At 44.7% G+C, this 10,416-nt stretch overlaps 2 protein-coding genes across 3 annotated transcripts in view; both read right to left on the bottom strand.

Annotated features, from left to right (window-relative positions):
- LOC130385249 (glutamate receptor 4) overlaps positions 1 to 10,416 on the bottom strand; it is a 1,260,456-nt gene that overhangs the window by 812,456 nt on the left and 437,584 nt on the right. The gene's annotated exons all lie outside the window — the stretch shown is intronic.
- On the bottom strand, positions 3 to 10,178 carry ilk (integrin-linked kinase). Its single transcript, XM_056593711.1, has 13 exons — positions 10,057 to 10,178; positions 9,153 to 9,289; positions 6,264 to 6,429; positions 6,026 to 6,121; positions 5,658 to 5,754; positions 5,330 to 5,413; positions 5,144 to 5,229; positions 3,271 to 3,380; positions 2,696 to 2,823; positions 2,139 to 2,260; positions 1,760 to 1,859; positions 1,157 to 1,287; positions 3 to 970 (listed from the first exon to the last, which is right to left on the bottom strand). The coding sequence occupies exons 2-13, from the start codon at positions 9,239 to 9,241 to the stop codon at positions 821 to 823; spliced, it is 1,359 nt and encodes a 452-aa protein (XP_056449686.1). The 5' UTR covers positions 9,242 to 9,289; positions 10,057 to 10,178; the 3' UTR covers positions 3 to 820.

Genomic DNA, 10,416 nt, shown 5'->3' with positions numbered 1-10,416 from the left:
GTAGCCTACTTCTCGAATATCCATCCTTAAACTAACTTCAACGTGGTTCCAAACCGGAAATTATGTGCCAATAAAAATCCACTGACAAAGACAGTAAACTCGATTTCAAATTACCACACAAATGAGTCAAAACAGTGCATTGTCATAAATATACAAATTTTAATACTTGTGTGTATTTTGACATTCTGACACTTGGGCAGGCTTGAAAATACATTTTGACAGTACATTTAATTTCATTATGAACGTGGCAAAATGCTGCAGAGGCATGGCATGCCCTTGGGGTCGCCATAGCAGTGACTTAAGTAGTGAGTTACATGATTTACACTACCATAAGCAGATACATTATTTGAGTGAAGCTGAAACATACACAGAAATTGGTTTGGTAGAAAAATAGCTGCAAGAAAAAACTGCTGTTGTGCATCACTCCCCGACCTCCATGAACATGTGCTTTCCTGTCGTTTAGTTAGACAAAAATATATAATTTAATACAAATATCTTATTCAATATCACCAACAGCGTGAGTCAATATCAGAATTGGGTTCACCACGGGATTGGTCGTGTTATGTGCATATATGAAGTACCCATACTACAGCCATTTCACTTTTTATTCCTCATGTTATCCTATCCTGTTTGATTTGCAGTGCTCTCTCAGGGTTTGCTGCTGTCACGTCTATGCATTATAATCGTCCGTTTATTCAGGTCTAATTGAATATCAACTTAACTTAACTAAAGTGGACTCCATCCAATTCAAACCTGGATGGGCGTGGAGGAGGGCGGGGGGGGACCTGTTCACTAGCATCACACTCGGCGGCGTGGCTCATCACTTGTCTTGCATCTTCTCCAGGATGGGCACGATCATGTCGAACTTGGGTCTCTTGGCCGGGTCCTCGTTCATGCACAGCCTCATCAGCTTACACACGTGGGGGGAGATCCCCGGGGGGATGGTGGGCCGCAAACCCTCCAGGGACACCTGTGGAAAGAGTGCATGCGGTCGATGTAAAGCTTACAGTGAGTGACCCCATCTAGCCCATTTAGACGCGGACGCAGACAAACACAAACGCATGCACATATCTTTGAGTTTTAAATGTGTGTTTCTATAGTATATATTTCAAACACACTATCTCTCTCCCTCATACATACGCACACACACACACACCTTCATGCCTATCTCCATCTGGGACAGATCTGCGAAGGGCACCTCCCTGGTGACGAGCTCCCAGAGCAGCACGGCAAAGCTCCACATGTCTGCTGAGCGCCTGTTGATGTCCTCCGGCCTCTTCTGAAGGGCTGGGGGTTAGAGGGGGGGTTAAAGGTCAAGACATAGTGAAGAAACTAGATACGGTTCAATGTACTCCTGTGTTGTCCGAGCATAGTCGGCTAAAAAGTCCCTATTCAGTGCCATCTGGTGGTCTTTCATGACGTGAGGATGATGAGTCGCACAGCTGAAAATATATGGGAACCTCCTCAACTGTTCTATCTAGAATTAACCCTCGAACACACGTAGCAGAGGAGACCAATGCGTTGACTTGGAGAGTGTGAGGGTGGGTGTGCATGACCTGTGAAGGTAGCCTCTGCGGTCATGTGACTTAAGAGCCCCTTTGCGTACCTACGGTGTCCATTCACCACAGAATTGATTGGCCTTTAGTGTTTACTCAGCATTACATAAATAAATGTAAACTAGGCAAGAAGAAGCCAGGGAGCATGCAGGGGGGGATAGCTAACTTATAAATAGGCACAGGACACAAGACAAGGTGTGTACCTTCGGGGGCCAGCCAGGCGGGGGAGTAGCTGCGACCGGGACACTGGAAAGAGAGCTTGGCGTCGGCCATGCTGACTCTGGCCGTCATGTCTTCGTCAATCTGTAGAGGAATTATTGGCCAAAATAAAAGCCAGAGATGATTTAAAGAGCCATTCAACGATGACCAAGCATTTGACTGGGGTGGAGAAGATGATTATATGGTTATGCTGTGCTTGTGTGTGTGTGTGTGTGTGTGTGTGTGTGTGTGTGTGTGTGTGTGTGTGTGTGTGTGTGTGTGTGTGTGTGTGTGTGTGTGTGTGTGTGTGTGTGTGTGTGTGTGTGTGCATATGTGAGTGTATTTGTGTGTGCGTGCACGTGTGCCAGTGTGTGTGTGTGCTACCATGACGTGCTTGCTGTTGAGGTGGAGCCGCGCCACCATTGGCTCCAGCGTGTGCAGGAAGGCCATGCCGCTGGCGATGTCCCAGGCAAACTTCAGCGCCTGCGTCTGGTCCACCACCAGTGCTGCCGTCGCCATGGACACCAAGAGGAGAACGGGAGAGGGGGAAAGAGGCAGGGTGGGCGGAGAGAGGAGGCGTAGGATAGGAGGAGAGAGGAGACGCAGGATAGGAGGAGAGAGGAGAGGTAGGAGAGATATGAGAGGGGAGAGAGGGGAAGAGGGGACAGGGAAGATGCAGGACACGTTTAGATAAGAGAGGGAGGGAGGCGCGAGAGGGGGGAGTGAAGTTCACACGGTAAACAAGGTGGGGAGACAGGAGAGAAAATGAGTAAGGGAGGCGGAGAGGGAGGGCCGTAGCCTCAGGCCATGTATTTACTTTTATTTAGCCGACAAGACCATAACCAAACTAGCCCCGGTCTCCTATCAGGAATAGAGAAGGAACTCTACAGGCAAACATGGGGTCCTCCCTTGAAGTATCCAATTGCAAAAAGCTTTCTTACTCGTTCCCTGGTGCAGGATGTTGTAGAGTGACCCGTAGGGCATGTAGTGGCTGATTATTATGGGATGGGGGGAGGGAGGGGCCTGACAGGCGCCAAGAACCGGCAAGATATTTGGATGAGAGAAGATTCTACCAAGAGAGAGAGAGAGAGAGACAAGAGATTAGGATTAATTACAGCCAATCAATGTAAGGCAGCTTGAGAAAGGCAGCTTCCGGCAAACTACAGTCTGGTGGTCATTACATTGCATTAACATTGAGTCAAGCCACTTATAATTGAGGCTGTTCAAGATACAATCACAATCAGAGTAAATACATAAACATTCCAAGTGCAGGGCTTGGAATGTCACTGCAAGTTCCCAAGAAAACCACCAGGCAGAGTGCAGATAGATATATGAATCACAAAATAAGACAAAAATAATATTTCCTAATAATTACGAAGTCTAATATAGTTACGTCTCAGAGGTAAGGAGACAATACATCTCAATAAAGTACATTGACGATTCATAAGAAATCAAGGGTCACAAATCGAATCGTTAGCGTTATCTGAACTGTTTTTTTGTCCCCTAAACTAGTTACCGAAGTTTAGGGTGCTCCTCGTTGAAATCCCGGCTTTTCCTGGTGGTCCAATCTCTGACATTCAACACCTTGACTACGATCTCTTCTCCCTGCCAGCGTCCTTGCCACAACTACAGCAGCAACAGACAGGGTAGGGAGATGAGCGGGATTGATCACCATCAATATCAGCATGAGAGCAGACCGAGTTAGCATTGCAATATTTTAAATCATTATTTGTGGATAATAAACAAGCATGCTCCTTTTAGGAAACATAAGATTAAAGGCTGTGATAATCCGTGGTTTTCAGAGCAATTGTCTGATCTAATCCATGAGCGTGATCTTGCTTGGGCAACTGTAAAGAAATCTAAGAATAGCTCAGACTGGCAACATTGTAGACACCTTAGGAACAAATATATATCTCAAATACGTAAAGCTAAATCAGATTTTTATGTCAATGAATATGTGATAGTTTCCATAACCCTTCTAAATATTGGAAAGTTATAAAATCACTGTCCCAAGGAACTAGGGATAATGTGCTGCCAAATACACTGAAGTTTAATGAAAAAAATATTACAGACAAGAAAGGTATGCTAGATTCCCTGAACCAGCACTTTATATCTTCTGGTTTGTTGTTTGAGCATGCACCAGCATATAAGACAAGAGGATTACCCTTGGTCTAGGAATAATGCACCTTTCAATTTTGATCTTGTCCCTATTACAACACAGGAGCTAAATTATGCTCTTATAAAGTTAAATGCCAAGAAATCCTCAGGTCCTGATTGGTTGGATCCATAATTAAAATCCATACTAAAAATTGCTGCTGAACATATTGCAGAACCTTTGACACACATTTTCAACCTGACAATTTAAACTGCAGTAGTACCTGGTGTATGGGAATCTGCATATGTCATTAAAGGGTGGAGACCGATCAATCCAAATAATTATAGGTCAATATCTAAACTATCAGTTTTAGCCAAGGTTTTAGAAGGGCTTATAAGTGTCCAGTTGAAAGATTATTTACCAACAAATAACATATTAAATGATTTGCAGTCAGGTTTTCGTAAAAAACAACACAGCACTGTCACTGCCACTATGAAAGTGTTAAATGATTTCATATGTGCAATTGATTCGAAAGAATATTATGCTGAACTATTCTTGGATCTGTCAAAGGCGTTTGACACGGTTGAACAATCTGTCCTGTCTCAGAGGTTGGTGGATATTGGAATGTCTTTAAAAGCTGTCAAATGGTTTGCCAACTACTTCAGGGGCCTACTACAAAGTGTTCAGGTTGATGGTGTGTCCTAAAACACCTTACTTATACAAAATGGTGTCCCCCAGGGGTCCATTTTTGGGTCCCATTTTATTTACTATTTAAATAGGTGACTTGTGTCACAATGTAACAAAAGCAAAAAGTGTCCTTTTTATGCGGATGACACCGTTTTTATTGCTCTGCCTCATCCTTGGCAAGTGCCACAGAAAAACTGCAATCTGCCTTTAATACTATTCAGGAGAATCTCCACAAATTGAGACTTGTACTAAACTCTGACAAAACTAAAAATATATGCTTCTCAAAATTAAGGAAAACAGAAAATGTTTGTCAGATTGTTACACTAGAAAGAGAGTAATTGAACGAGTTCCAGTCTACAAATATCTTGGTTTCTTCTTAGAAGAAAATTTGTCCTTTAAACATCACATTGAGTGTCTAACAAAAAAAACTCTCTTTTAGTGTGAGAAAAAGACTTATCCAAGCAACCTTTCTGTCAATACTGGATTATGGTGTTATGTATGTATGTATGCCGATCAACGACGGCCCTCTGTCGTCTGAGGGCCTGTGAAGTCCTTTGAGACTGTTACTTTGATTAAGGGCTGTACTTATGAAGTTAACTTGACTGACCTCTCCGGACTGGTTCTCATTGATCTTGGCTAGAAGAGACAGCTGCTTGAAGTCCACACCGGCCTGCTTGTTCAGAGTGCCATTACCTAACAGAGAGGACAACAACATGACAACGGCGGTGAAACCAAAACCAAGACTTGAACTTAGTTGTTTGTATTTGACTATGTCATGTTCTCTAATACGTACGCGGGCGTGTGCGCATGGTTCCCTTCCAGAAGGTTTCCCTGTAAGGAACTTTGGTCAGGCTCTGGCCTTGTTTCTCTGCCCTTTCTAGGATCATCAGAGGCGAGAAATAAACAGAATTAAATAAACGAATATCGTTCTGTAAACAAAGTAAAAGATATTTCATGTACATGTTTTTCAAAGTGACAAACTGAGGTATGTCGTCGTCACACTTCTTAGAAGATGCGTTTATACGAAGCATCTGACAGTTGTTTATATTTGGACATTCAGCAGACATTTCCATCCAACGCTACTGAATGATAATAATAAGGCTCTTAGAATGACTCCTGACCTTGTAGCAGCTGCTGCAGGTGAGGCTTGGCTTTATCCAGAGGCGTCTGGCCGTACCTGTTACATACACACACCTGGGCGTCACATGTCACTAGATCCTGAGAACAGGGAGGGAATCACATTCACTGATTCATTTGATTGATGCTGAATGTATCTGAATCACATTGTCTTAAATCACATGAAAAAATGTGAAAGTATATATCCAATATGAAATACCTGCAACCCCCCAATAATCTCATCAATCAAATTTCATCACACAAAACCAATAGTTACTAGCTAGGCTAAGTGGCTGTTGGTTGTAATGCAGTACTTGAGTGAAGGTAGATGAGGGTGCTATCATGAAGACCTGTCGGGTGCCTGCAGTCCTACCTCAGCCACCTGGTCTTGTCCCCAGAAACAGGCGTAGTGGAGAGGTGTGTTTCCATGTTCGTTGGCGGCATTCGGGTCCGCTTTGCACTGAATCAGCTGAAAAATAACAATCAATGTACTTTGTGAGTGTGCGTGTGTGTTTGTGTGTGTGCGTGTGCATGTCTGCGTGCATGACAGCAAACCGATGTGTGTGTCAGGGTGTATATGCGTATGTATATGCATGTATGTGTGTGTGTACCTTAGCCACGATGTCTCTGTGTCCGTGGCTGGCGGCGAGGTGCAGGGGCGTGTCGTCGCCGCGGTTCATCACGTTGATGCGGGCCCCCCTCATGATGAGCATGTCCACCAACGGGCCCCTCCCCTCCCGGCATGCCCAGTGCAGGGGGCTGAAGCCGTGGTGGTCCCTTCACACACACACACACACACACACACACACACACACACACACACACACACACACACACACACACACACACACACACACACACACACACACACACACACACACACACACACTGTTATCAGATTAACTAAATTGACCTCAGATCCAACATACACACACGTACACACACACACCCACACAAACACACACATAAACCTAGTGTATAAGCGGGGCTACTTTCGGACGGACAGGGGGAGACAAGATACAAACCACTGCTCTTTGCTAATGCACACACACACACACACACACACACACACACACACACACACACACACACACACACACACACACACACACACACACACACACACACACACACACACACACACACTCTCTCGTACGCAAATACAGAGAGAGAAAAATACACACACATACACACACACACACACACACACACACACACACACACACACACACACACACACACACACACACACACACACACACACACACACACACACACACACACACACACACACACACAGGCACACGAACACACACCTACTTGCCAGTCTATATTTACACATACTTACCATAGCTGTCCCCTCCAACTACACCCATACTACTGCCGGCCAAACCTGAGCTTATAGTCTCTGAATGTAAGTCTGCCAATGAGGGGGGGACACAGCATTCACACTACACCATGACCAGCCCATCAACCCAGAAGCATCCCCCCCCCCCCCCCCACACACACACACACCTCCCTACGCCACAGTTAGTTGGCAGCTGCCAGACCACAAACTAAACACTGTTTGTCTACAAGTCTCAACGGGAATAAGATGGGGGACCTCCTGATCTGTGCGTGCCTGTACGTGTGCATGTGTGTGTGTTTGTGTGTGTCTGTGTGTGTGTGTAGTGCGACGCGTGTGTGTGTGTGTGTGTGTGTGTGTGTGTGTGTGTGTGTGTGTGTGCGTGCGTGCGTGCGTTTCCGGTCTGAAAATGTAATACATGCATACTTACTCATGTTAGAGTAACCTTTAAATCACAGATATTTCTTTGATGTAAGCAGACAGTTTGTGAGCGTTTTTGCCCCTTTGACTCGTACTGTGTTCTATAAAAAGTAGGGAGAAAGGGGGTCGAGGAATGGGAGGTGAAAATACACTGTGTGGAATCTCTAGCCACGCATTCTCTCTCTCTTACTCTTACTCATCCTCTCTTTCCCTCCCCCCCTCTCTCATATTCACAGCTCTTTGGAGACTTCTGGAATGGCATGTATTTTTGTCCTGCTGGCCCTAGTTGGAGATTCCTAACATTTGTTCCAAAAAAGGAACCATATTGTTTTATCGTGGCCTATTTATAAATAGATGTCTGATATTTAATCATTAAAAGCAAACCAATGCCCATCTAGAATAGAACCCCAACCTAACTAGGATAGAACCCCAGTTTAACTAGGACATAACCCAGGCCTAGCTAGGATAGAACCCTAGGATAAGAAGCCAAGCCTAGGTAGGATAGAACCCAGGCATAGCTAGGATAGAACCCTAGGATAGAACCCAGGCCTAGCTAGGATAGAACCCCAGGATAAGAACCCAGGCCTATCTAGAATATAACACAAGGCTAGCTAGGATCATACTATGGCCAGGCCAGGATATAACCCTGGCTAGTTAGGATGAAACCCTGGGCTATTTAGGATAGAACCCAGGCCTAGGTCAAATAGAACCTTGGTTAAGCTAAGAGAGAATGCAGTCCTAGCTAGGGGGTAATCTAGGCATAGCTAGGATAGAACCCAGGCACAGAACCCTAGGATAGAACCCTGGCCTGGCGAGAAAACAACTCAGATTTTCTGATTAGATATAGACCTAGCTAGTATAGAAACCAGGCCTAGTTAGGAGAGGTCCCAGGATTAGCTAGTGCAGAACCTAGGTCTAGTTAGTATAGCAACCAGGTCTAGCTAAAATAGAACCCAGGCCTAGCTAGGATATAACAATCACCTAACTAGGATAAAACCCAGTCCTGGTTAGGATACAACCCAGTCCTAGCTAGAATAGAACACAGGATAAAATCCAGACCTATCTCGGATAGACCTATAGGATAGAACCAAGACATTGGAAGGACAGGACCCATGGTTCAGTCATTTTGTAGAGGAGGATACATTTATATCAAGGATATTCAATCAAATATAAATACGTATTTAATGTTTCTGTTGAGACAAAAACTTCCTTAAGTGTCTCTGTCTTAACTTCCCTATGTTGACCCCTCATCCATCACCAGCGTCCTGTCAAACTAACCTCCTGCACCATCATTCATAAACACAGTGGCAGCCATGAACTCAATTCTATTTATGGAAATGATTTCAGCCCGAGAGAAAACGGCATAGGAAGTAGAAGGAAAGAAAGTAAAGTCTGAATGCCGTGGATAAGAAGGCAGAGATCCAGTATGAGAGACACACACGCACGCACGCACGCACGCACGCACGCACGCACGCACGCACGCACGCACGCACGCACGCACGCACGCACGCACGCACGCACGCACGCACGCACACACACACGTAAAAAAGGAGACCTAAGTTATCCACTCCCGTGAACCGTTCAGTTCAGAAGATGTTGAACTCGGTCCTATGCTATATTACACCCCCACCCCCAAACCATGACCACACTAATTCACCTAACCAACATTTCTGATGATTTCATTCATGTATTCACAACCACCATCTATTAAAGAACAACATCTGGACCAGCTTACCCCAAATTTAGGTCATTCTCTGTGTTGTCCAACCACAGGCGCACAGCCACAGAGTTTCCCTCGCGACATTGTGTGAAGATGTCATCCATAGCAGCCAGTAGCAGTACACAATCCACTGGTTCCCTGGTAATAGGTATCTAAACAAGGAGCAAATAAACAGAGATATTTTATTCTAATGGCGTCTCTTTGCCACTATAGGAGTCCCCATATGTGATGTCATCATGTGAGATATTTTAGAGCTGAGCTAAGGGTCTTGCAGGGTGCCAGAAGTCTATGAGTGTGTGTGTGTGTGTGTGTGTGTGTGTGTGTGTGTGTGTGTGTGTGTGTGTGTGTGTGTGTGTGTGTGTGTGTGTGTGTGTTGTGTGTGTGTGTGTGTGTGTGTGTGTGTGTGTGTGTGCTTGCGTCTTTGTGTGTGTGTGTGTGTGTGTGTGTGTGTGTGTGTGTGTGTGTGTGTGTGTGTGTGTGTGTGTGTGTGTGTGTGTGTGTGTGTGTGTGTGAGAGAGACTGATCCAGAGAGAAAGACACTGAGGGACTGAGAGGCTGAGAGACTGAGAGAGAGAGAGAGAGAGAGAGAGAGAGAGAGAGAGAGAGAGAGAGAGAGAGAGAGAGAGAGAGAGAGAGAGAGAGGGGGGGGGGGGGGGGGGGGGGAGGCGGTCTTTACTGCGAAAACTTTAGGTTAGCCAACTTTTGTTCACGATTTTTCGTGAAAATTATGAACCATTACATCCTTGAATTATTAAATCCGAATGTAATCAAATATACCATTTATTTAGCATTTCGTCTTGTTTTCCTGTTTTGCGAAGGCAACGCATATCTTGGAAAAAATCTCTCATATAACTTTCGTTCAACTACAATGAATAAAAAAACGTTAAATACTTCTGACAAAACACAGTTGCTTACTTACAAGTGATGTTCTTACAAAAACGTGGAAAGCAAAGTTGGAAGACGATAACGGTGTACTTTTCCAGGTTGTCCCGCGGCCCGATATTCTCTGTAAACTCAAGGAATAGAATGTCAACGCCCCACTTCCACTGCTTGACGCGTCAACTTGAGAGCGATGTGGCTCATGGATCTATAGTGTCCCTCTTAAACAAGACATTAGTGCCCCCTATAGGACAGCGTTTGAACTACATCAAAAAAATATGTCAACATCATCGTAAAATTGTGCGAAATGTCCACCACACATATCGTTATTATGGTCCGTGTATACTTGCAATATCTAATCATAGTAATTGGGAGGGAAATTAAGAGGTTGGCATTGTAT

The sequence above is a fragment of the Gadus chalcogrammus genome, chromosome 7 (genome assembly GCF_026213295.1).
Source record: "Gadus chalcogrammus isolate NIFS_2021 chromosome 7, NIFS_Gcha_1.0, whole genome shotgun sequence".
Classification (NCBI taxonomy): domain Eukaryota; kingdom Metazoa; phylum Chordata; class Actinopteri; order Gadiformes; family Gadidae; genus Gadus; species Gadus chalcogrammus.
The sequence above is the reverse complement of the archived record's forward strand: the minus strand, read 5'-3'. Positions and strand labels throughout refer to the sequence as shown.

Coding starts and splice junctions, on each gene's coding strand:
- ilk (XM_056593711.1), bottom strand. CDS start 9,241: ATGGATGACATCTTCACACAATGTCGCGAGGGAAACTCTGTGGCTGTG. Junction 5,755..6,025: donor GACAAGACCAGGTGGCTGAG/GTAGGACTGCAG, acceptor CCCTGTTCTCAG/GATCTAGTGACATGTGACGC. Junction 5,414..5,657: donor CCTGCAGCAGCTGCTACAAG/GTCAGGAGTCAT, acceptor TGATGATCCTAG/AAAGGGCAGAGAAACAAGGC.